The 26,766-nt window shown below is 46.0% G+C and overlaps 1 protein-coding gene, 1 long non-coding RNA gene and 1 pseudogene across 3 annotated transcripts in view; 1 reads left to right on the top strand and 2 right to left on the bottom strand.

Moving 5' to 3' along the window:
* Nucleotides 1-1,541: 1,541 nt before the first annotated feature.
* Nucleotides 1,542-2,574, bottom strand: LOC148220308 (uncharacterized; annotated as a pseudogene).
* A 19,915-nt stretch (nucleotides 2,575-22,489) lies between these two features.
* Nucleotides 22,490-25,919, bottom strand: LOC148220309 (uncharacterized). The gene is made up of 3 exons (XR_015799100.1): nucleotides 25,788-25,919; nucleotides 24,206-24,360; nucleotides 22,490-23,902 (listed from the first exon to the last, which is right to left on the bottom strand). It is a non-coding gene; the product is annotated as an uncharacterized LOC148220309 (long non-coding RNA).
* Nucleotides 25,920-25,979: 60 nt separating this feature from the next.
* The window catches only part of LOC148220310 (Golgi phosphoprotein 3-like), a 149,832-nt gene continuing 149,045 nt past the window's right edge, over nucleotides 25,980-26,766 (top strand). The window contains exon 1 of one of the 2 annotated variants that reach the window (XM_088155669.1): nucleotides 25,980-26,394. In XM_088155669.1, the coding sequence (XP_088011795.1) occupies nucleotides 26,188-26,394 (207 nt within the window). In that variant the 5' untranslated portion in view covers nucleotides 25,980-26,187. The remainder of the gene's footprint in view (nucleotides 26,395-26,766) is intronic. The other variant, XM_088155668.1, reaches the window with a different exon arrangement.

A 26,766-nucleotide genomic window follows, 5' to 3' on the forward strand; every position in this document is an offset into this window, starting at 1 on the left:
TGAAATAATTTGTTCAAATTCACAGGAATCCTTAAAAAATTATTGTGCCTCAGCCTGACAGCCAGAATTCATCCTAAGTATAAACTTTAGGCTTCTTAAAGATTTGACCAAGATACCATAATCCAGTAAATTTTTATCAATACAACTGATAACAAAACTGATAATGAAATTTTACTCTGTATTAATCTCAGCAGCACAACCTATTTTCAAAATTGTAAGCTTCTATCACCAACTCACCACAACCAGACATACAGACAGAGGTAAAATGTGCCTTTGAAAAACAGAGTGTGTGTGTGGTGAGACCCCACAGAGTAGGATGGCCAAAGCCCTGTGCACTTTAACAATATTGCAAAACTCTCAAAACCCTGTCATCTTAAATCATTTGTTGTCATTACAGTCCTCTAATGACATCCAGTTACTTAAACCTAAGGTATTGGTATGGGACCTTGTCACTTGGGGGCGCAGATATGCATATATTTCCTCAGATGCCAGTATTCGATGGATAACAACCCTCTGCACCAGCTGGATGGAAATCCGAGACCTTTGGAATGACAACTCACCTGTGACTTCCCCTGACCTCAAGAGTTGGACACTTTAAGGACATTACAAGCAAAGGATATGCTACCTCTGATAGTTCTAAATGTTACCTCTGATAGTTTTTTAAGTTGGTTTGTTTGTAACGTTCAAGTTGTAAATTGTAAGCTTTAAGTAATTAGCCTGCAGCATGCCACCCAGCAACATTGTGCCTTTGATAGCACCTGGAGATGATAGTAAAAAATTGATGGGACACACCAATAGCTAGAAATCATTCTCCTTGTACCGTGTTTGTTGTTCTTCCTACAAGGGGCCCCATGGAGAGGTAATAAACGGCTTTTATATTTTATAAAACAGAAAAGGGGGAATTATGACAGCATACAACTAGACTGTATGCGTTATAAAAGGAGGAGGGGTTTGGCTACAGACAGCCAATCCCTGACAATTAACATAAGCAGGCAGCTATTGGTCAATGAGCTGGGTGGAAACCATTCATAGCCAATCAGGTTCGAACGCAGAGTCTTGAATAGGGTATATAAGAGCAGTGTAAGCCATTAAACTCACTCTCTGCTGCATGAACTGAGGGAATCCTTTTTTCCTCTCTGGTTGCCCAGCTAGCTCTGGACCAGAGAGGAGTGGGAAAACTTCAAGGCAAAAAACCCCAAAGAAGGCTCTTTTCTCCCGTGGGAAGGTGATCCACAGTTTATTCTGTCCACATGGCAAAAGGAGAAAGAGAGAGAGAGGGAAGGTGGTGGGCAGTTTTAAACTCAGGGAAAGGGGCGGGGAAGAATAGACCTGCGACCAATGGGACACCACCGACAGGGAGGGGCTAAGGGAGGGGTGAACCAACTTCACAAGCTCCGGGGGGATACAGAGCAAACCATTTTCTCAGTGTAATATATAACACTGCAATATAAAATCACGAACAGTGCAACTTACGAAACAGACAGTGCAATGCAACATCTCCCCCTTTTTTGTTAAATAAAATTAGAAGAAAGGCATAGGACTTATTCTGATTCAGAATATGGATCTTCCCACCACTTATGATTTGCAGGCAAGTTAGACTGTTTATGGTTTGTTAAATCCATGTGGTTGACTTCTGAGGTTTCAGAAATTAAGCCATTGATTGCTTTGAAAATTAAGCAACATAGAATTCCGAATGCCAACACTATAAGGAAAAGAACAACAAAAAACAACAAAATCGTTTCAACTATCGAAGTCCACCACCCCATGAGTCCCCAACCTTTGAACAGTTCACTGAACTGATCCTCAGATTCTTGCTTCACTTGTCCGATCAAGCTTTTAATGTCTCAGAGGGCTGCGTGGATGTTGGGAGCCTTTGAGATCAGGTTCATGCAGCAAAGTCCTTCAAATTCCTGGCATTCGTGTCCATGCAGCAGCAGCAGGAAGTCTATGGCTGCACGATTTTGGAGTGTGGCTTGCCTGGTAATTTCCTCATGTTCTAGGAGGGAGCTGATGGTGGTGGATGTTAAGTTTGCCTGTTTGACCACCCAGCACTCTAGGTGGCCCAATTCACCTAGAGCTTTGGCTGCTGCAACCCATGGAAGGAACAGGGAAGCAGCAATTCTTTTTGACTTGGTCCAATGAAAAATTTACTGAATCACAATTTAGGTCCAATTGGTCAGCACTTCTCTTTTGAATTTTGTTGGCCGAATTGTTTTTGCGTGTCCATTCGCCAATCAAGGTTTTGTTGGGTGCTAACAGGGACAACTGCCCAATGGTACATGGCCCTCCTAAAAGCCGAGAAGGGATTCCTGCCCATGCCTGATCTCTGCAAATTAAGAACAGACCCTTAGAAAGGCTTTTGGGACTTGAATTGTATGGGCTGTCTGCTGCAACATGACTCAGAATATTACACCACCTTTTGGCGATGAATTCCTCTTGATATTGCAGTATGATGTGAAATGTTTTGGTGCTAGATAATGGGATGAAGGTAAAGTGAACACAGTATGGTGCCAGGGAGGAACCCAATAGCTCTAATTCTTGGGGTTCCTGAGCTGCCTTGGGCAAATTTGGCAATCACTCCTCTATGGTGTTTGTAATCATTACAGCTCGCCGCCTACAATTTTGGTGTTGTTGGATGCTGTGTGACTTTGGACCTGGGTTAGGCACAGGTGTGCAAAGCTGACTGGATGTGTTGGTTTGAAAGTAAAACCAGTGTGAGACTCCAAGTCAGTAATACAATTTAATAGGAGAAAAGAGAAAAAATAAAATACATGCAATAATATAAAAGAAACAACCACCAACACAGTCAGAAATACAACCTGACACCCTGTCAGTCAGGGTGTTGGTAGCAGTCCGTATAAATGGTGGCTGCAGTCCTCCTGGATGACGGATGTGGTTCTGTTGAAGCAGTGCTCCTGTAGAAGGTGCAGTTTTCCTCCGAAGATCCAGCGATGATGTGGAAAAGGTCCAACTTTCCTCTGGGATCCAGTAGAAAGGTCTGCCCTCGGGTCCCAAACCACAGTTTTTTATCTAGGTAGGAAAGGCTTGGCTCCTGCCCCTGGTTGGGGCATCTCCCAATGGGATGATGTAATCTTATCAGTCACACAATAGGACTTAATGGCCCATTAACGGAATATATCTTCTGGAGGAAGGATGGGTTGTGAATAGATAACGATGATCATCCCCCCATCTTATCAGATGGCACATCAGCAGAGGATATCTCCCACAGAGATAAGGATCACCACCCCTCCCACATTTTAACAGATGGTGATAGAATACACATTTTTGCATTGTACCCCAGGACATAATCCACCCCTTATTCTATTACCATCTACATCACACCCAAACCAATACCCTCTTACAGATATATAATACAAAATGAAACCTTACATACAGTTCTCACTAAAAATTAGGTCTCCTTGTGGTACACAACGGGTTTCCCCATCTTTCTGCATTACCCACCAAGTGCAACCAGGTCCTTGAGCAAAAACAATCCCACGGATTGGTTTGCCTTTGCCTGTGGTGGGATTAATCCAAACAGTCTTTCCTAAAATACCTTTCATGTGTACCACTGGGACCTTGTCCCCATCCACTGTGTGCAGGGGTTCAGAGTGGGCAGGACCGGCTCGATTGATGGACCCTCAGGTGTTAACCATCCAGGTGGCTTTGGCCAAGTTCATTTCCCAATTTCTGAAGGTTCCACCACCAAGTGCTTTCAAAGTAGTCTTAAGGAGTCCAATATACCGTTTAACTTTCCCGGCAGCTGGCGCATGGTAAGGAATATGATATATCCATTCAATACCATGTTCTTTGGCCCAGGTGTTGATAACGCCGTTCTTGAAATGGGTTCTGTTGTCTGACTCAGTTCTCTCAGGGGTACCATGCCTCCAAAGGACTTGTTTTTCTAGGCCCAAGATGGTGTTCCGGGCAGTGGCATGAGGCACAGGGTAGGTCTCTAACCATTCTGTAGTTGCTTCCACCATGGTCAGTACGTAGCGTTTGCCCTGGCGGGTTTGGGGAAGGGTGATGTAGTCAATTTGCCAGGCTTCCCCATACCTGTACTTTGACCATCGTCCACCGTACCACAGAGGCTTCACCCGCCTGGCCTGTTTGATTGCGGCACAGGTCTCGCAGTCGTGGATGACTTGTGAGATGCTGTCCATGGTAAGGTCCACCCCTCGGTCACGGGCCCATCGGTACGTTGCATCTCTCCCATGATGACCAGAGGCATCATGGGCCCAACGAGCTAGGAATGATTTTCCCTTGTGCTGCCAGTCTAGATCCACCTGTGATACTTTCACTTTGGCAGCTCGATCCACCTGCTCGTTGTTGTGATGTTCTTCATTAGCCTGGCTTTTGGGTACATGTGCATTCACGTGTCGAACCTTTATGGTCAATTTCTCTACTCAGGCAGCAATGTCCTGCCAAATCTCAGCTGCCCATATGGGTTTCCCTCTGCGTTGCCAGTTGGCCTTTCTCCAGCGATCCAGCCATCCCCACAGAGCATTAGCTACCATCCATGAGTCAGTGTAGAGATAGAGCCTTGGCCACTTTCTCTCGTTCAGCAATATCCAAAGCCAACTGGACGGCTTTTAGCTCTGCGACCTGACTCGATCCACCTTGTCCCTCGGTAGCTTGTGCAACTTGTCGTGTGGGGCTCCATACTGCAGCTTTCCATTTCCGGTTAGTGCCTACAATTCAGTAGGAACCATCAGTGAAGAGGGCATATCGTTTTTCAGCCTCCGGTAGCTCATTATATGGTGGGGCTTCCTCAGCACGTGCCACTTGCTCCTCTTCTTCTTCAGAAGACAATCCAAAAGTCTCACCTTCAGGCCAGTTTGTAATTATTTCCAGAATCCCAGGGCGATTTGGATTCCCAATACGGGTGCGCTGAGTGATGAGAGCAATCCACTTCCTCCATGTGGTGTTAGTGGCGTGATGTGTGGAAGGGACCTTTCCCTTGAACATCCAGCCCAGCACTGGTAGTCGGGGTGCCAGGAGGAGTTGTGTTTCTGTGCCAATCACCTCTGAGGCAGCTTGAACTCCTTCATAGGCGGCCAAGATCTCCTTCTCTGTGGGAGTGTAGTTGGCTTCAGATCCTTTGTAGCTTCTGCTCCAGAATCCCAGTGGTCGACCCCGAGTCTCACCAGGCACCTTCTGCCATAGGCTCCAAGACAAACCATGGTTCCCGGCTGCAGAGTAGAGCACGTTCTTCACATCTGGTCCCGTCCTGACTGGGCCAAGGGCTACCGCATGAGCAATCTCTTGCTTGATCTGGGCGAAGGCTTGCTGCTGCTCAGGGCCCCAGTGGAAATCGTTCTTCTTGCGGGTGACCAGGTAAAGAGGGCTCACAATCTGGCTGTACTCAGGAATGTACATTCTCCAAAAGCCTATGGCACCTAGGAAGGCTTGTGTTTCCTTCTTGTTGGTAGGTGGAGACATAGCGGTGATCTTATTAATTACCTCTGTTGGGATCTGACGACGTCCATCTTGCCACTTGACTCCTAGAAACTGAATTTCCTGAGCTTGTCCCTTAACTTTACTTCGCTTAATGGCAAAACCAGCTTTCAGCAGAATCTGGATAATCTCTCCTTTCTCGAAGACTTCCCCTGCTGTGCTGCCCCATACAATGATGTCATCAATATACTGTAGATGTTCGGGGGCCTCACCCTTCTCCAGTGCAGCTTGGATCAGCCCATGACAGATGGTGGGACTGTGCTTCCACCCCTGGGGGAGACGATTCCAGGTGTACTGCACGCCCTTCCAGGTGAAAGCAAACTGAGGCCTGCATTCTGCTGCCAGAGGAATGGAGAAAAATGCATTGGCAATATCGATAGTGGCATACCACTTTGCTGCCTTGGACTCCAGCTCGTACTGGAGTTCCAGCATGTCTGGCACAGCAGCGCTCAGCGGTGGAGTCACCTCATTCAATGCACGATAGTCTACGGTCAATCTCCATTCTCCTTCTGATTTACGCACAGGCCAGATGGGGCTGTTGAAGGGTGAGTGGGTTTTGTTGACCACCCCTTGGCTCTCCAGTTTACGGATCATTTCATGGATGGGAATCACTGAGTCTCTGTCAGTACGGTATTGCCGGCGGTGTACTGTTGTTCTGGCGATTGGTACCTGTTGCCCTTCAACTCTCAGTAGTCCCACAGCAGAGGGGTCATCTGCAAGACCAGGCAAGGTGCTCAGTTTTCTAATGCCGTCTGTCTCTACAGCAGCTATCCCGAAAGCCCAGCGATATCCTTTTGGGTCTTTGAAGTATCCATTTCTAAGATAGTCTATGCCAAGGATGCATGGGGCCTCTAGGCCAGTCACGATGGGGTGTTTCTGCCACCTGTTCCCAGTTAAACTCACTTCGGCCTCCACTACAGTCAGCTGCTGGGATCCTCCTGTTACCCCAGAAATAGAGATGGATTCTTCTCCTACATACTTTGATGGCAGCAGAGTACACTGGGCACCGGTGTCAACCAAAGCCTTATGTTTTTGTGGGTCGGATGTGCCAGGCCATCGGATCCACACAGTCCAATAGATCAGATTATCCCTCTCCTCTACCTGGCTAGAGGCAGGGCTCCTCTATTCCTGATCCTGGTACACGTTGCTCTCTCCCTGTAAATAGGTTCTTGAGGTTCCTTCAAGAGGATCAGTCATATCATCATTCTGATACTGTCTGGAGTTCTGTACATGAGAGACTGGAGCAGCATTGACTCTAGATGAGCTTCTTGGGGTAGGTGTCCCTCTTTTCAGCTCACGTACCCGGGCTGCTAAGGAGGAGGTGGGTTTTCCATCCCACTTCCTCATGTCTTTTCCATGTTCCTGAAGGAAAAACCAGAGATTACCTCGTGGAGTGTGTCCTCTCTCCCTGCCTGAGGAACGCCGGCTCCTAATGGCAGAAACTCTTGTTGGTTCAGGAGAGATCTGGTAGTTGTTTTCCTTAAGTTCTCTTTTTAGTTTCTGATGGCCCTCTTCAATCAGGCTTCGGACTTGCTCCACCAGCCGTGTTTCCACGGATGAGACATGGGTACAAAATGGGTCTGTGACAGTGTCCTCATAAATTCTTAGTTTATTGGGCAAGACGCCTACCATGTCCTCACCTTCCCTCCACTGCAGCGTTGCTAGGTAACGGGAATACATCTCTGGTCCAAGTCGTGCAAATCTCAACCACATCTGTGACGTGCACCGGACACAGTCTGGGCTCTTTGGAAATCTCTCATCTTCTGAGAAAATGATCTCCAGCACGGCCAATTCCCTCAGGCATCGGATACCTTGTTCTATTGTGCTCCATTTTTCTTGGTGCACCTGAAGATCTTCTTTACAAAGGTATCTGTCCTTCACACTTGTCAGCAGTCGCCGCCAGAGGCTGAGAGTTTCTTGGGTTCTCCCAATCCCCTGGTCAATGACCACATCCCGGGACAGAGATCCCAGTTGCCTGGCCTCACATCCATCCAGAATGGTGTCATTGGCTGCAGCGTCCCAGATGCGGAGCAGCCAGGTCAAGATGGACTCATTTGTCTGGCGGGTGAATTCCCTCCGCAGGTCACGCAGCTCACCCAGGGATAGAGAGCGAGTGATGATTTCTGGCTCTGTCACTTCTGCTGGGTGCGAAGGTCCTGCCACGTCCTCGTCAGTCACTATGCGAACTGATTTGCTCTTTGATTTCTTCTTCTGAACGGGGGCAACTGCTACTGGTCTAGGCTGTTCTGGCTCAGTGATGGTTTGTGTGGAGATGCTGATGGTGCTTCTGTCTTTTTTCTCCTCTGTGGCAGACTGCATAGACACGGACACTGTTGCTTTGCTTTTGGCTTTTTCCTCTTCTGTGGCAGTCTGCGTAGACACGGACACTGTTGCTTTTTGTTTGGTTCTTCTCCTCTTTGTGACATTCTGTGCAGTCGTGGACAAAGTTGATTTGTTTCTTTTTTCCTCTTCCTCAAGAATACGCATCAATACGCCATGTAGTGTTCTGTTTCTAAGCATGTTGTAGGCTGTAAAGGCTGTACAGAGGAGACAAAGCAGAACTAACAACAATATTATGCTGTCCTTAGCATCCAGCGGGAACTCAACATTTCCAAAAACTACTGTATCAGGCTGGAAAGATTGGAAAAAATCATCCTTTACCCCTCCCCCCAAGGGCTGGGTGTGATTGTTAAAACCCCGGATGTAGCAACCTAGACTAGGACAAGCAAACAAAGTTGAGTATATATTCCGGATTATGTTCATTGCCTCAGAGGTTATCATGCAGTAGACATAATAGGCCAGTAAAGCAATTTTTATACCATATCCTGGTCTACAAAGGAGCATTACAGCTGGCAGATAGTTCCCCATGTGTGGAAAAATATAGAGAGCAAGATATAAAACCCATGTAAGCCTGTTGAGAATCATGGTGAAAACAAAATTGTAATACTGACTTTCCTCAGTACCCTTCGTGCCCCACGTTGGGCGCCAATTAATGTGTTGGTTTGAAAGTAAAACCAGTGCGAGACTCCAAGTCAGTAATACAATTTAATAGGAGAAAAGAGAAAAAATAAAACACATGCGATAATATAAAAGTAACAACCACCAACACAGTCAGAAATACAACCTGACACCCTGTCAGTCAGGGTGTTGGTAGCAGTCCGTATAAATGGTGGCTGCAGTCCTCCTGGATGACGGATGTGGTTCTGTTGAAGCAGTGCTCCTGTAGAAGGTGCAGTTTTCCTCCGAAGATCCAGCGATGATGTGGAAAAGGTCCGACTTTCCTCTGGGATCCAGTAGAAAGGTCTGCCCTCGGGTCCCAAACCCCAGGTTTTTATCTAGGTAGGAAAGGCTTGGCTCCTGCCCCTGGTTGGGGCATCTCCCAATGGGATGATGTAATCTTATCAGTCACACAATAGGACTTAATGGCCCATTAACAGAATATATCTTCTGGAGGAAGGATGGGTTGTGAAAAGATAACGATGATCATCCCCAGATCTTATCAGATGGCACATCAGCAGAGGATATCTCCCACAGAGATAAGGATCACCACCCCTCCCACATTTTAACAGATGGTGATAGAATACACATTTTTGCATTGTACCCCAGGACACTGGATATTCTCCAGTCTGCAGTGGGATCCCGACCAGGCAAGTAGACATAGGGTCTTTTGCTGCTGCAGTGGACAGACACATATTTTCTTGTTGGAGTGTCTGTGCCAGTGTCACCCAGATGTTTTGACGTGGCTGAGGGATGATCCACGCAGCTGTCAGACTGCTTAGAGCGAACTGGATGATGACTTGCATAGGGCTCATCGCGAGGTTGGGTGGGAGGTAGATTTTTTCTAAAAAGCAAAACCAAACATTTTAAAGCATATGAAAAGTCAGGGTGTGTGTCGGAATGGAACCAGATCTCAGGAAGGTTTTCTCTCCTCCTTCTGGCGGCATCTTCTTTTTGAAGCAACTGCTACTTGCTTTTCATCCCCTTCTGCTGGAGCTGGGTTTTTGGGGACGAAAGGTTTTACCCACTTTTGGGGTATCCAACGTGGGCCTGAAGGGGTGGATAGCCATGCCCCCAGGTAACAAGTTCATAAGGGGTCTTGGTTTCTCAAGTTTCTGGGTCCCTAATTAGGAGAGGTGGACGCTGGGACAACTTAAACTGATCACTGCTATTAAAGTGACATACCACCTGAGGACTCATATTTTCAAATGAACAATTTAAAAAATTGATAGTAAACATGGCTTTGCAGAGCTTTTGTTGTGGCGATATCCACACTGTTGAACTGCTCTGTCTAGCCAGGACTTGGTTGAGCATCTGATGGGCACGCTCAAGCACACCTTGGCCTGTGGGGGTGTGGGGGATGCCGGTTTTATGTTCCACTCCCCACTGCTGGACAAACTCAAGGAATTCCTTGGACGTATATGCTGGGCCATTATTGGTCTTGATTCCCCTAGGGATCCCCAGCACTGAAAAGGCTTGCACTAGGTGTTGTTTGGCATGCACAGCCCTTTCTCCTGCATGGGCAGAGGCATAAACCGCTCCTGAATAAGTGTCAATGCTTGTATGTACATATTTGAGGCGACCAAAACTGGGAATGTGTGTTACGTCTGTCTACCACACTTTGCAGCTCTCAAGGCTTCAGGGGTTAATCCCAACACCCAGAAATGGCATGGCCTGGAGCTGGCAACTGGGATAGGTAGCCACAATGGCCCGGGCCTGACTCTGTGTTAGCTGGAACTGACGGATCAGACTTGGCACATTCTGATGGTATTGCTGGTGACTCAGATTTGCCTGTTGGAAAACATCTGGGAGGCGTGCGTTTTCAGCTGGGGCAGCAAAGGAGTTTGCTTTATGATTCCATTCTGCAATTTCGCCTGGCAAATCGGTATGTGACCTCACATGCATCACATAGAACGGACGCTCTCTATGCGAAACTAAATAAATAAGTTTTGAGAGCAACCTGAAGAGATGCTCTTTGTCAATGTCTTTGAGAACTGACTGCTCAGCCCTCGACACTACCCCCGCCATGTAGGCTGAGTCGGTTACCAAATTAATTCCCTCCAAGAACTTCTCAAAGGCTCTCACCACTTCAGCCAGTTTGGCAACCTGGGGCAACCCCTCCACAAACTCAACATCAGCTTCCCAATGCTGAGTCTGGGGATTTCTCCAAGTCATCACAGACTTGTGGGATGCCCCGGATGTGTCAGTGAACACTGTGAGAGCTTTGAGCGGCCTACAGCTCCTTTTCTCATGAGGAATGAGATGGAATTCCTCATTAAAGAGCTTGTGTGACGGGGCATGGACTGATATTTGTGCACTGTAGCTGTCCAGAGATAACTGGATGTTAGTATTGCTCTAGAGCAGGTGCTCAAACATGTCATTGGTCAACTTCTCAGGAGATTTCTTTCCCTCCTTAGAAAGCTTGACCGGGAGGTGAATGCACACAAAGTCACAACCAGCCAGCTCATACAGTCTCATTCTTGCTTTCCTGATCAGCTGAGCCATCAGCTCTTGTGGCTTGGTGATGGTCTTGGATTGTTATTGGGAGAGGAAAACCCACTCTATGATTAAGAGTGGATCTTTCTGCCCTTTGACGATTGGAATATTAAACCATGCAAGTATGGCAGCTTTCCCAGGACAATGAATTTGAAAGGCAGCTCGGGCTGATAACGATGACCCTGCCTCTCGGCCAAAGCCTTCTGTGCCTTTTGGATCGCAGCTTTTGCCTCTGGGGTCAGTTCCCTGGGAGACACCAGCTCTCTCTGTCCCTTCAATAAATTGAGGAGGGGGCCTAGTTCCTCATTGTTGAGGCCTGACCCAGTTCAAAGACCCTCACAAGGAATGAAGGTCTGCTAGGGTTTTGGGATCACTAACAATTTCCAATTTCTGTGGAACAACGGTCCGCGCAGTGATTTCCAAGCCCAGGTACTTCCAAGGTGGCATCCTTTGGACCTTGTCTTCTTGCAGTTGGAATCCAGCAGAGGTTAAAATTTTAACCACTAGGTCAAGTGTGTGTTGGAGCATAGAGTCATCAGGGGTGCACACAACCACATCATCCATTTAGTGGAAGATGATGGCCTCCCTTTTTTGGGTGTGCACCAGGGACAGCAATGAAGCCACGTACCACTGGCAGATGGAAGAACTACACTTCATGCCCTGCGGCAAAACTTTCCAGTGATAGGGCTTCATTGGGGTTTCTCAATTGATGGTAGGAACTGAGAAGGCAAACCATGGGGCATCTTCTGGGTGTAGGGGAATTTGGAAAACACAGTCTTTGATGTCCAGGACAGCCAATTGCCACTTTCGAGGAAGCATTGTTGGAGAAGGTATCCCAGGTTGGAGTGACCCCATGTCTTCAATTGCTTTGTTTATTTCCCAGAGATCATGGAGGGGCCCCACTTATCCTTTCCTGGCTTCTTAATCACAAAGACTGGGAAATTCCAAGGGCTGGTTGTCTCTTCTATGTGGCCTTTGGATAATTGCTGCTCCTCCAGCACCTTAAGCTTTTCCTTACTTAATGGTCACTGTCCTACCCATCTTGGGGTGTCATCCAGCCATGTTAACTTGAGGGTAAGGCGCTCCACAGTGGCTGGCTCTAAAAATCCTAGGGAGTCTTAGGGATAACTAATTTGACCCCCACTGGGACATGGTGTCTCTCCCCCACAGGGGGCAATTTTAACACTGCATTCCATACCCCCACCCCCGCGGCAACTGGGAGGCGGCCCACCTCCCCCTGTACTGGGATCAGGAAAGGGTCCACCCCACCCCCCACTGGGCTGGGCGGCACACCACCTCCATTTGCATGGGAGACCGGAGGCAGGCCCCCCACCCCCTTGCGGTGGGGACCGAGAGGCAGGGCATGGCCCCCCCCCCCCCCCCCGCCCCTGAGGGGGAATGGGGAAGGGTCCTGCCTCCCCACCTGTGTGACAATCGGGAGGCGCCCCACCGCCCCAACCCCCGTGGGAACCATGAGGCAGAGCGCTGCACCCCTCACCCCCTTTCTGTAGCAGCCCAGAGACGGGGCATGGGAAACTGGAACATGAGAGGGGGTGGAGCCACCAGGGAGGGAGGGCCAACCGTGGGAACCAGGATTGCAACACATGGGGGGGGGTTGTAGGATGACGTCATGCAGGGAAGGAACATGGAGGAGGGAGGGGGAGTGTCCGAAGGGAAGAAGGGGTTGTGGGAGGGGAAAGGGTTGGGGGCGAGGACGAGTGTGTAAAAGGGATTGTGGGAAGAAGAAAGGTAGGATGGAGGATCAGCCACGTGGCCTCCGCCATTTTGGACCCCCGCCATGCCGTCGCTGCCATGTGGGTAGAAGGGTTCATCTTTACTCTGAAGCCAGGGTGTAGGAACAGGGGTAGAGGGAAGGCACTCTGGTCGTCTGCGCACAACTGCCAGAGTCAGGGTGCTGACTGGGAGGCGAGGGGCCAGGGAAGCTGCAGCCCTGCTGGATTCCCTGCGTTTCTCAGGGTGTCCCGCTCATCTCATCCAGCTCAGGGGCTGAGGGTTTGGGAAAACCTGGATTTTTTGCTGTGGCTTTATTTCCCTTTTTATCGATTCTTTTCGGATTAAAATGAACAAAGGAAAAAAATTTGATACTGTTTTGTCTCCCTGTTCCACTTTGAGAGTTAAGAAGTTTCCAATTTCATCGCATGAAGAGATAGAATCTATATTTTGCAGAGTATCTTGAGGAAAATGAAGAGACAACCAGCACACAAATAGCTTTAACTGTTTCTTAGAGATGGTAACATTCCCACTTTTTAGGATATCCCGAACTTGGGAATATATGCTTCTTTGCTGAGTAGAAAGTTTACAGCCCATTTTGATTTTAAAAGCAATCGATGCAAATGGTTTACCTTTCTTTGCCATACAACCAGGGCAAGGACGGGTTCACCGCCTTCTCCTCCCCGCGTGACCATGGGGTAGGAGGAGAAACGCCTGCTCGAGGTGCTGGTGCTACTGCCAACAGCGCCACTTTGCTGACCTCCCCCTTGGGACCCATGAGGCCCCTCCATGCCACCTGCCCTGTGCGCCACCGTTTCCCGGCTCCACGCTGCCGCAGGAACTGTCTCGTCTCCACATCGCCTTTGTTTCCCCAGGGCCGCTATGGCCACGTTACGCGGAGCCTTTGTCCCCCGCAGCCACTTTGGCCATACACGCCCCGCCAAACCCGCAGCGCCGCCCAGGGATCCCCGCGAACTTCGAACGTCTCGACCAAGCCGCCTCTGGCTTAGGCAAGCTACCGGTCTGTCTCTTTCGGCGACTGCTGTGTAAAAAAAAGGGCAGTCCGTGCTGTCAGAGTAGCTGTACGATCCAAAGGCTTATGATTCACGAGTGGAATCCAGCCATTCCCGTGGGCCTCTAACCGTATGGAAAGCCCCACGTTCGGAGCTCCAACTGAGGTGAAATGTCACAGTACAAGCTGGCTTGTACTGGGCAGTTAATCTCACCACTGATTGGATAAGCAGCCTGGCTTAAAAGGCAAGCCCCCAAAGAACAGAGATAGGACAGGATTAGAGAGAGACAAGGATTTAATCCAATGAGTTCCAGCCCTGGCTGCAGAGAGCTATTGGTCAGAGGGCTGGGCAGCCTGATCTGTGAACCAATCACAGACGTTTACCCGGGAACATTGAAAGGGGTATATAAAGCGAGGTCAGAACTGAATAAAGGCTTTTTGTCACATGGATTACAGAGCGTAGCATCTTCTGTCTCAGATTCTGCGCCGTCGCACCTAACAGTGAAATTCCTTTTTCCTCTGTGGCTCCCTGGCTAGCTCTGGACCAGAGAGGAGTGGGAAAACTTCATGGACAAAGGCAAAAAAACCCAAAGAAGGCTCTTTTCTCCCGTGGGAAGGTGATCCACAGTTTATTCTGTCCACATGGCAAAAGGAGAAAGAGAGAGAGAGGGAAGGTGGCGGGCAGTTTTAAACTCAGGGAAAGGGGCGGGGAAGAACAGACCTGTGACCAATGGGACACCACCGACAGGGAGGGGCTAAGGGAGGGGTGAACCAACTTCACAAGCTCTGGGGGATACAGAGCAAACCATTTTCTCAGTGTGATATATAACACTGCAATATAAAACCATGAACAGTGCAACTTATGAAACAAACACTGCGATACAACAATGAACTATGTGAGTTGTGTTGTGTCTCTGTCTCCCCCGATTGCGACAACCTCCACCCACTTTTTAACTTATCCATTGTTGACATATTTCAAATAAAGTTAAGCTATTTTTTTGTATAGCTCAGTAAATGGGAGTTTTTAAAAACTGCTTGAGAGTGAATAAAAGCATGAAGTGATGTTTTGTGGTAGTAGCTGTGTTTTTGGGGCACATTGCTTTTGGAGTGACTCTTAATGGCATGTCAGGATATTTGAACAATATAGAAAAAGTACAAAATATCTACTAAAATTTTCAGATGAGTGTATAAAAGAAATTGCTTCAGATCACTATCAACAGATTCTAGGTGTAGTTTTTATTTGTGATATTGTCCTGGTTTAGGGGAAATTTGGGAGGAAACCTCTGAATGGCGTCCCTCTAGAAAACAGATTCAAGCAGTCCCTCTCCTAACTGAGTCGGGGAAAAATATTTCCTCGGAGAGAAGTGGAAAAAATCTTTATTAAACAGGCAAAGCACTTCCCAGCACAAAAATTAACAATACTAAACAGCAAAACCTCTCGTTTCTCTGAAGGGATGACAAATTCAGAAGACTCCCTTCTGTGGTTTGCAGCCCGGCTCACTCAATCTGTTCTCAATTCCCCTGGTGCTGGGAAATGCCATGGCCCAAGCCAGGCCTCGTGGGCCATAGGTGTGAGCTCCCGGTGCTCTTCTGGGTTTTCAGTCCAGAGCAGGTTCAAACAATTCCAAGAAAAAGGAAAGAAAAACCACAGTCCAGGGAACTTTGCCTCAGCTAGCCAGAAAAAAAACAATCAAAAGCAAAGGAGAGCTCTCTCCTGCTGTCCACTGCATACAACACAGTCTGTGTGAAGTATGTGGGGGGCAAGTACAGTCTCTGATAACAAACTCTGCACCTCTTCTCTCTCCCTTCATTTCTGAAACCAGTCTTAAAGCTGCAGAACTGTCTTGGTTTGAAAGACAGGTATGGTCTAAGGAAAGGCAAGAGCCCCCTTCCTGAGATGCAGAATGCAACCCCCTCCCTTTTAATTATTTTAGGTCCAAATCAGAGGCCTTCAGGCAGGAGATGTGGGGATAAGGGTAACAGTTCTTTACTGATATCTAACAAGGCAGAAAAACAACAACAGCTATAAAAATTGACAACAGAACAGTATAACTCAGTTCCAGTCCCTTTTGGCCGCAGGCCGTCTCCCTGCACTCAGTTACTGGTGCTGGGAGCAGGGCAGGTCCCGCGCAGTGGAAGAGGGATGGGTGATGGTGGCGGCCCAGGGGTGAGAGGGGATGGGAAAGTGACTCCCCCTCACGGTGTCGGTCGTGGTGCTCAGCAGAGCGTCCGGAGATAGTAGGGTGAGATGGGAGAGCAGCAGAGCGATGTCCAACGGCAGGGAGCGTGGATCTCAGTGCTGGGATGGCAGGGGAGATGACAGATCGGAGCCTGGGCTGTCCTCCCACTCCACGAGCCAAGCGAGAGAGAGTCCCCGCTCCAGACCCCTGGTCCCATCTTTCCTTTTCCAGTTCCCCCCCCTCCCCCTCCAGCCACCCCCCTACGAGAGAACATTATCTGTCGTTTTAAGGTGTAGCCACAACTACTTAGCATAACAATGGGAGAAATTCCACAGAAAGAAAAGGGAAGCATTCAACCCCCAACAAGAACTCAGCAACAGAACAGATGATTTGGGATACAAACATCATAAAGTCACCCCAAGACTATTTGTATGTATGATTTTTATTTTCCTTTAAGTCTGAAATTTTGAAACCCGATTTAACCCATTTTTACATTAAAACTTTCATATGGCCACTTTAAACTGCATGATTATCATAATAAAGGGAGCATTGTCCTCACTTAGACTACTGTGGTAGTAGGTCACTGGATGACAGTTGTGTGCAATATAATTGTGTTCAGGAAGCTGGAAAATAAATTCATTAATTTTGGGGGAGTAAGTGAAAAAGTTTTCATAATAGTGATTAGTTATTTTGTAGAATCTGATGGTAGACATGTTCGAAGAAATTAGTATTTGTTAATCAAGAACTATTATTTCCTCTTTTAACACTCTTGCTTAATTTGTGATTATAATTACTTGAGAAAACTTGGCACAATTTGATTTTACTTAGCTTGTGTGCTTAAAAAGTTTTCCATCTCACAGTTCTATTTCTGCTTCTAATAATAAAATATAATTTTACCTGAGCTAGTCTTAATGTCTGCATGACTGTCACAGGAAATATGCACCTTTCAACTATAATTATATTAATGTTCAAATAAAAAAAATCATTAAATGTCATATGTGCAATAGCAATTTGAACACTTGGAAATAAATGAAGACTTCTGTTGACATAGTGTTATTTTTAACAAAAATTTAGCTGCACTACAACTTATTTTTTATAGCTGTTTTCATAACAATTTGTCTTTTGCAACTGTTGCAGTTTAGAAATTTGAAAACTTAATCATCTAATAGTTGGTCCATGTTTGTGGGTGGGTGGTTGCTTTCATTAGCCCAGAGTTTTTCATTATGATAGAAGAACAAATATCATGTGAAGATGAAAGCAGTAGATATAAACACATTTCAAAAACCAAACAGAAGAAAAGCACCTGATAAAGTGCTATTGTGAAGAAAATGACTGGTTAGCTTTTGAGTGGAGTTTCTTTTTGGTCTGACAATAAATATAACCATAGATTAGATAGATAAAATGGATGTGAAGCTGTTTTCTGTCAGTGGTCATAGATTAGTGTGGGCTTCTTGAGGAAGGATATTTGTTTTTCACACACTTGCTATGACTGATCTGTAGGGAGTGGATTAACTGTAACCTTAAATTAAACAGACTTCAAGTAATTGTGATTAGTTAAGCAATTTAGAGTCACAGAATTGGAAATTATTTTGACTCAAAGGGAGGAGATGCAGTTTGGGGTTGATGGAGAGTCATCATATCCTACTTATTTCCCATTTACCCCCATTCGCTTGATTTATCAGGGAAGATTAAATTGTTTTGTCTTGTGAGTAAAGTGACATTAGTCATGGGGATAACTAGTAGACTACTATAGGATATCAATTCACATGGACATAAGTTAATGAGGTAAAAATTACTGAAGCAAAGAAATATAAGATTTTTACATTACTCTGTTGCATTGCACAGAGAATAGCTATCTAATGAACTGTATCACACCTTAAGAGTTGTATTTGGTTTGTGTGGCAAGGTTCTGGTGGGGGGGCTACAGCTGTGTGGCTTCTGTGAGAAGCTGCCAGAAGCCAATGCCAGCTGGCTCCAGGATAGACACACCACTGGCCAAGGCCAAGCCAATCAGAAATGGTAGTAATGCCTCTATGATAACATATTTAAGGAGGAGAAAAAAAGTTATTTCACAAAAGCAATTGCAACCAGAGAAGAGAGGAGTGAGAATGTGTGAAAGAAAAAACTCTTCAGACACCTAGGTCAGTGGAGAAGGAGGGGCAGGAGGCAGTCCAGACACCAGAGCTGCGATTCCCCTGTAGCCTGTGGTGGAGAGCATGGTGAGGCAGCTGTGCCCCTGCAGCCCATGAAGGACCACAGGGGTGCAGAGATCCACCTGCAGCCTGTGGAGGAGACCTGTTTCAGTGCCTCACTGTTGCCTTTTTCATGACTTTGAAATGAAACTTGAGATAATTTTAATAAGGAGGTAATATAAAAGGGGATCTTTATTTGAAGGCCTTCAGAGGCAGTTATAGAAAGATGTCCACAAAAGCCTACTCCCGCCCAGGGGTCAGTACATTTTTAGAGGTTTTAGGAAATTAGCATAATTGATAAAAAGCACCAATTAGGAGGACAAGTAGTAATGCAATTCCCTCCCAGATCAAGCCCTTTTTCTGGAGCTCCCCCTTCAGCACTAGTTGTACTTTGTCCATGAGAATGTATATCAAAGAGTTGTTCTCAGCCTTGGTTCCCAGGAAGAACCAAGATAGCACAGAACTTTGTATCCCCTGGGGCTTGGAGCCCTGGATTTTTTTCTTATTGCTTAGGGAAAGGCCATGTAAAAGTACTGGAAAACTAGTCACTAATACAATAGGTGACAGAGTTACAAATATATGTGTGAAGAATGCAGAGAACATAGAACAAAGGCAAAACCCAAATGGTATCATCACCAATCTCACCGTAAAGAATCTCTTCCTAATATCTTATCTAAATCTACTGTCACTTTAAAGCTATTACCCCTTATCCTGTCACTACATGCCCTTGTAAAAGGTCCCTCTCCAGCTTTCTTGTAGACTCACTTCAGCTACTGAAAGGCTGCAAAATTGTGTCCCCCAGATTCTTCTCCAGGCTCAACAACCCCAACTCCTTCAGCCTTTCCTCATAAGACAGGCCTGTCCCTCTCATCATCCTCATGGCACTGCTCTGAACTCGTTCCAACAGGTCTATGTCCATCTTGTGCGGAGGACCCCAGACCTGGATGCAGTATTCCCGATGTGGTCTCAGGAGAGCAGAATAGAGGGGCAGAATCACCTCCCTTGACGTGCTGGACCCACTGGCCACTCTGCTTTTGATGTAGCCCAGGATACAACTGGCCTTCTGGGCTGCCAGCGCATATGGGTGGCTCACGTCCAGCGTCTCACCCACCAGCTCCCTCAAGTCCTTCTCAGCAGGGCTGCCCTTGATCTGTTAATCCCTCAGCCTGGATTGATACCGGGGGTTGCCCCAAACCAGGTGCAGAACTTTGCATTTGGCCTTGTTGAACATCATGAGTTTTCTGTGGGTGTACTTCTCAAGCTCTTCCAGGTCCCTCTAGATGGCATCCCATCCTTCAGATGTGTTAACTGCACTACTCAGCTTGGTGTCATCTCCAGATTTGCTGAGAGTGCATTCAAAACCTTTGTCTATGTCAAACAAAGATATTAAATTACACTGGTCTCAATACAGAGCCCTGAAGGACACCATTTGTCAGAGATGTCCATTGGGACTCTGAGCCATTGACCACTACCCTCTGGATGTCACCGTCCAACCACTTTCTTATCCATCTAACAGTCTACCCATGAAATCCATGTCTCTCCAATTTAGAGAGAAGGATGTTGTGGGGGACTGTGTCAAAGATTTTACAGAAATCCATATAAATGACATCTGTAGCCTTTCCCTTGTCCACTTACATAGCCACTCTATCATAGAAGTCAGCAGGTTGGTCAGGCAGCACTCGGGATGGGTGCAATGTTTCCCTTTTCCAGTCACCTGGGACTTCACCTGACTACCATGACTTTTCAAATATCATGGAGAATGGCTTGACAAACTGAAAGACAATGCAGTCATTGGTCATAGCCAGCATGGGTTTGTTAGGGGAAAGTCCTGCTTGTGAAACTTAATTTTCTTTTATGACAAGATTGTTGCAGGTGCAGTGGAAGCTTCAGACAAAGTTTATTAAAGAAGCCCTTCTGCTGAGTCACAAGCTGCTGAGAAAACCCCCTCGCTTTCTAAACTCTCTCAGAGAGAGGACTCTAGGGGGAGCTGGATCTTACCTTAGCCTCACTGTCAACGGTTTAAGTTTTCAGTTTTGTCCTGCAAATTTTATTAATGGCAAATCAGATATATTTATAAAAGATGAGTTATTTATTAAGACAAATGAACAGTCCGAAGATCTTAACCAGAATTACTTACTACACAGTATAAAAGCTAAAAGCACTAGTCGACTATAACAAAATGGCAAAGTACACTATGTTAAAGCAATAACATTAAAGCGATTATATACTAAAGCTAGTAAAAGAAACATTAATTAGCGATTTTGATGTATCTCACCACACACTGTTTCGTGGAATACATCTTCCTCTTTCTCTCAATCCCTGGGAAGTAATTGTGAAGAGGCATTCAAATTCACAGAATAAACTCCATGTACTTTGAGAAGTATGTGAAAGAATCAATGTTGGGGGTTGGTTTTTCCTTTCCTCTCTGTCTATGGAATTTTTTCCCATTGACATGTTATGAAGCACTGATGTCTAGGCCCTAGCACCGATGGCTAGTGACGAGGGAGGATTATCCACCCTGTTTCTTTTCTTTTTTCAGTTTCTCTCGCAGGGCGGGGGTGGGGGGAGAGGAAGAGGGGGAACACTGTGAGATCAGAGGCAGGAAAAGCGGGGGGGGGGGGGGGGAGGCAGTGGCTCACACTCTGCCTCTGGGAGGAGGAAGGCTGCTGGAAAACCTCGCCCTGCCATCTCAACAGCAAGAGTTGCCTCTTCTGGTGTTGGACCCCACACTCCTGCTTGCATGACTTCTCGCTTCAGCTTGCTATCTCCAAGCATCCTGTTGGAGCACCGGGACCGATGCTGTGAGTGAAGTCTCTCCTCCATCCCTTTCCGATCTAGGACACCGCTGCCATCATCCCCAGCACCCTTGCAGCTGCGCAGGATCTGCCCCTGCCCACCACCAGTAACTGCACCACAGGGAAGGGTGCCTGTGGCCAAGAACGACTGGAACTGGGTTACTGTTCTGTTTGTTGTTAATTTCATAGTTGTTGTTGTTTTGCTTGTCTTGTTAGATATACTAGTAAAGAACTGTTATTCCTATCCCCATATCTTTGCCTGAGAGCCCCTTAATTTCAAAATTGTACTAATTCAGAGGGAGGGGTTTATTAGCTCCCTTTTGAGGGAAGGCCCTGCTTTGCCTAGCACATCTGTCTTTTCAACCAGAACAATCTAACTGTATGGAAGTATGCTGGATTTTTATAGCATAAAGAAATTGACTGCCAGTCATATGCCTTCAGTGCAGTTTAACGGCTTATCTCTCAAACCTTACTTGAAAGAGACAGATGTGTGTTTGAAGATGGTAAGTCAGGGTTGCTTTTTGGCATATTCAGTACCAAAAAATACCACTGGTTCCACCTGTAGCTCACCACAAATAATTTGCATTGTTTGTATCTTCTGACTGTATTCCAGGCCAGGAGGACCCTGGGAACTACCAACCCATCAGCGTCATTTCTGTGCCTGGGAAGATCATGGAACAGATCCTCCTAGAAGCTCTGCTAAGGCACATGGAGGACAAGGAGGTGATTTGGGACAGTCAGCACAGCTTCACTGTTGTGTTGCGTTGTTTAATGTTAATTTTCCTTCTGTGTTGATGGTTCGTCCCAGTTTCTTTCCCCTAAGTTAAGTACATAATGGTTTTTCCCTTTCCCGCCTTTGCCCTAGTCAGTCATCCTAAACCCCTCCCCTTTATCTGGAACCTTCCCTGTCCCTCACCCTAAACCCTGCCCCACTGGATGTCAATCCTTTGTAGCCCCTCCCTTTGTTCCAGAAGTTTCTGTGTCAAGCATTCCCTTTTGTAGTGATGATTGGTTATATTGTATGTATCCCCACCCTCGGTTTGCCTTATTGGCTCAATGTACCCCTTTCCCCACCTTCTGTACCTCCCCCCGTTAACCGTTATTGGCCAGAGTTTTGTGCCCTCCCCTTGCTCCTCCCCCTACTTAAGCCTGTGTAGAACCCCGTCAAACTGCCTTTTGCGGTTCCCTCTCCCAACCGCCTGACCTGTTACCTCTTCCTTCAATAAATCCCTTCCCCCAGAACCGTAAAAGGTCTCTCCTGCGCCTCTTTGTCCCTCCCTGAAGACTCGCCCAGGCGTAGCTGTTGCTACACCTCTTCTGCGGCTCCCAGAGTGGTGCCGGGGAGGGGCCACTCAATGACGCAGGCTTCCCGGAGCTAGCCGTTAGCCCAGGTGAGGTGGGCAGTGGGTGGAAGAAACGTCAGAGTTTGACTGACAAGGAGAGAAAATTATAAAATCCAGATATTTCTAATTTAAAGGTGTATGTTTTGCTTCTTGTTTTAAATTCTAAAAACAAAAAGGGGGAGAAAGGATAGAAAATACATATGTTCTTAATTGAAACAGTTTCAAGTTATCTAGTGTATTGTTTTTTAAATAAAACAAAGAAACGGGAGTAAGGAATAAAGGAAGTACATATGTTTTTATTTGAAATGGTTTTAAGTTAAATGGTTTCTTGTTTTTTTTTTTTTAAAGTTAATGATTTAGAACTAAGTGGTTCTTGTTTAATGTTGAATTATAACACTATAGTTATTAAGCATTGAGCCTGTAACATGTCAAGCTGAAAATCATGTTAACAGTTTTCTAAATAAAAACAACACAACTCCAATGATACATCAAGCACATCAATAATTTGGAATACTAAGCTTATAAAATTCAATAACAAAAAATCAAATTTAAAGGATTTATGGCAGTAAATATTGCAACTTTTCGAAAAGATACAAGTTAAAACCCAGCCAGCCTGTTAAGCAGGCAAAGTGCCTGAGTGAAAATCCCAGTTCATCTATCAGACCTTAAAAGCTCATGTATCATTGGTTGAGAAATTAAATGACAGAAAGTGCACCTACCTTACAGAGTTATGGGACACTAAAATAACAGAGTTGCTTGTTTACAAAATGTTTTAATGTTTACAAATTATTTTATCAAGTTGGAATTTTACACAGTTCTAAAACTGAATGTTATATTAAGTTATAATTTCAAAAGAAAATTTTAAAGTTTTATGGTTATAGAGTTAAGTTATATTTCTATGTTAAACAGTTAAATTGTTATATGTGAAACCAAAAGTGTTTAATTCACCTGACTGCCCCTGAACAAAAGCCCTGCAGCTTCTGGTATGTGGAACTCATCACTATCCTAAAAGCCAAATTTATTAAGCTAGGTAAAACCCCATTCTAATTAAATAGATGCTGTTAATGTAATTTTGCATGCAAAAGGACCCTTGCAGGCAAGATTACAGAGAACAAGCTGCACATTTGTGTTTCAAAATTTTTCTTCAAATTAATAAAAAAGAAACGGGGAATTGGCACAGTACAAGCTGGCTTGTACTGGGCAGTTAATCTGACCACTGATTGGATAAGTAACCTGGCTAAAAGGCCAGCCCCCAAAGAACAGAGATAGGACAGGGTTAGAGACAGACAAGGATTTAACCCAATGAGTTCCAGCCCTGGCTGCAGAGAGCTATTGGTCAGAGGGCTGGGCAGCCTGACCTGGGAGCCAATCACAGACGCTTGCCCGGGAACATTGAAAGGGGTATATAAAACGAGGTCAGGACGAAATAAAGGCTTTTGTCACATAGATCACAGAGTGTGGGGTCTTCTGTCTCGGGTCCCACGCCGCTCGAACTCAACATGTGTGCCCATGGGAGGGACTCGCAGCAGTTTTGAAGGGACTGCTGCTTGCAAGATTTGAGCCGTGTTGGAGAAGTTCTGGTGTACTGACTCCTGTGGGAGGTACCCCATGACGCAGCAAAGAAAGGACTCCTCTCCCTGAGCAGTGGAAGATCTCAGGTGACAAACTGGCCAAAACCCCCATGTCCTGTCTCCCTGAGCTATTGGGGGAAGAAAAGGTGTTTTTGAGGGCTTTTTTTACTTCTCATTATCCTCCTCTGATTTTTGTGAAAAACAAAGTTGACTCTTTAGAATTTTTAAAAGTTTAATAATGGATAAAAAGGGACAATATCCAGCGCTGGGGTGTTTGGCAATCTACCAAAAACACATAGTTAGCTTAAAACAATGTTCTTTCTTATATACTTTTACATTACATGGGTTAATCCATACTCATGAGCGTTTATACATAATCAACCATTTTTGTGAATTTAGACGTTCCAGAAGTTTTTTTTCTTGGTTTTTACCTTTGATTTGTCTGCATGCGATCTTGTAGATTAAATCAATATATTTTATTTCTTCTCGAAGCTCCCTTCTGTTGTTTTTACACTTGAGAACGGAGAGTCCGTAATTTTTCTCTTGGTATCCTGGTTTTTGTCACTCTTACAATTCAGATAATAGTCTACAAATGTGAGAAACAGCATAGCTATTTCACACTATTATTTGAGTTAGTTACACAAATAAAAACATTTTAACATTACATAGTTTCTATTTTAATATTTTTCTAATGCGTAATATATAATATATATATCACACTACTATTTATATAAGCTATATGGTACATACGTAAACTGGCAGATTATACTATACTAAAAAGTAGCTAAAAGGAAGTACAAATTGTACTATATCAAAATCTTTGTGGTTAATAATAACTTCCAAAGGCTAATACATAAATGCAAAAGTCAATGCTATATTGTCATTTATAACACTTTGTTAATAATAAATTCACTTTTCAACTCTAAGCTAAACCTGTTTTGCCCTTGGCGTGTTTTCTCCCAGTCCTTATCTCAATAATGAACCCTTTGTTTAATTTTTTTTCTCTCCTCTACCCAGCTGTGGCATGGGAGGATGAACAAGCAACTTTCCTGGGTGTGTGGAGTTTGGCCAGTGTCAAACTATGACAACATTTTAATTAAAAAAACCTAGAAAGATGAAAAAATCAGAATGCCACACACTAAGTGAACTGTGAATAATTGGCAGGCCTCCAAACGGAAGGGGAACAATCAACAAACATTTGTATGAGTGATTCAGATCCTGTCGGGATCAGTTTTGTCTGTCTGCTATTTTTTTTTATCAATGGTCTTGAAGAAGCTATACTGAATTATCACCATGTCACATTAGCAGTTTATGCAAGAATTGAGGGTGTGAGAAATAATGGGGTGACTTGCAAAGTGACTTGGAGCTTTTGGTAAACAAGGTGCACCTAAATATATATTTATATAAATATTTTATTTATATCTTAGATACATATTATATATAGTATTTTAAAAATCTATATGCTATCTCAATATGGCCGAATGCAATATCCTAATTGTGGACTAAAAAGTACAGGCAATACTTGCATCTTAAGCACTTTTAATCTTTATTAAAGTATGCTACCTAGAAACATATATAGGATTCAGCTTTGATAAGTAGTTTTGAGTTTTTGGCATGCCACGCTCAAAGGGTTTCAGGGTTTAAAAAGATGCCTCATTGACAGCAGAGACGAGGGACTCCATTTACTCGGTTTAAAGTAAAGACTGTTGAGAGCTCTGTGTGCTCACCTGAGTTTAGTTGCTGAGTATATATATATATATATATGTATGTGTGTGTGTGTAGATGCATTTATTCCTGGAGGCTGCACTAGCAATAAGACTTGGGGCTAAAAGTGAAATCCAGCAGACTTAAGGTTGTAAATAAAGCACTTAAAAAAATTATTTATGAGAGTGTACTACCCAGCCCCCGGGTTATGCCTCAGCGGGCACCGGCTGTCCAGTCCCCCTTCGCTTCCGCCCTGAGTGTTGGATTAACCGTCCTCCACAACCCCGGGTCAGTAACAGCTGGCATCACCTGCACTCCCTGAGGTTGAGGAGGCCGCATCCCTGAGGCTCTCCGTCCACAGCTCCAGCCCTGTGAGGAGCTCCTCCCGTCCGCGGCACTTTCCGGTCATAACCCCCCGCCTGCCATTACCACATCCTCCGCTGACATCAGCCTCCGCCGCCATATTGGAGAAGTCACCTCCGCCAGCTCGGCCGCAGCAGGCGGGGAACACCGGCTCCCACCGCCACTGCCTCCGCCTCTCCTACCTCGGCCGAATCCCACTCCCCATGATTCCCCCCGGCCGGCCGCTGCCCCGTTGCGGATAGGACGGAGGCAGGAGCGGCTGCAGTCTCTTCTTCTTTCCCCCTCCTGATCTGTCGCCAAGCTCCTCTCCCCGTGGCGGGGCTTTCACCTTCCACCGCCTCCAGCCATGACTTCCTTGACCCAGCGTAGCTCCGGGCTGGTGCAGCGCCGGACAGAGGCCTCCCGCAACGCCGCCGCGGAGCGGGAGGCAGGAGGCGGCCCTGAGGATGAAGGTCGCCGGGACGAGCCAGGCGACGATGAGAAGGGTGACTCCAAGGAAACACGCCTCACCCTCATGGAAGAGGTGCTGCTCCTGGGCCTCAAGGACCGTGAGGTGCGGCCGGGAGCGCTGAGTAGGGGGTGGCTGACGGGATACCGCTTATTCGGGGGCTTATGGAGATTGTTGATGGGGAAGGGGAACCTAAGTAGCGCTAGGGCGCGGGTGGGATGGGAGCAAGGATGCTGCTGAGTGAGCGTTGCTGTAGGTTTGGGGCAGAGGCGTTGGGGGGGACGGTGGACTGTTATGTAGCTTAGGGGTAGAGGCGCATGCTGGAACAAACTCAGGATTTAAGAAGAGGTGGGGAAGGTGATTGGATGTTGAACGGAAGGAAACCTGTAGGAGATTTTGGATTGCCCTTTGAATGCAGGGTTTGCAGAGGTACTCCAATATTTGTAGCATCTCAAGGAAGGCAGAGTAGTGCTTGGA

The sequence above is a fragment of the Sturnus vulgaris genome, chromosome W (genome assembly GCF_052056855.1).
Source record: "Sturnus vulgaris isolate bStuVul1 chromosome W, bStuVul1.hap1, whole genome shotgun sequence".
NCBI classification, from domain to species: domain Eukaryota; kingdom Metazoa; phylum Chordata; class Aves; order Passeriformes; family Sturnidae; genus Sturnus; species Sturnus vulgaris.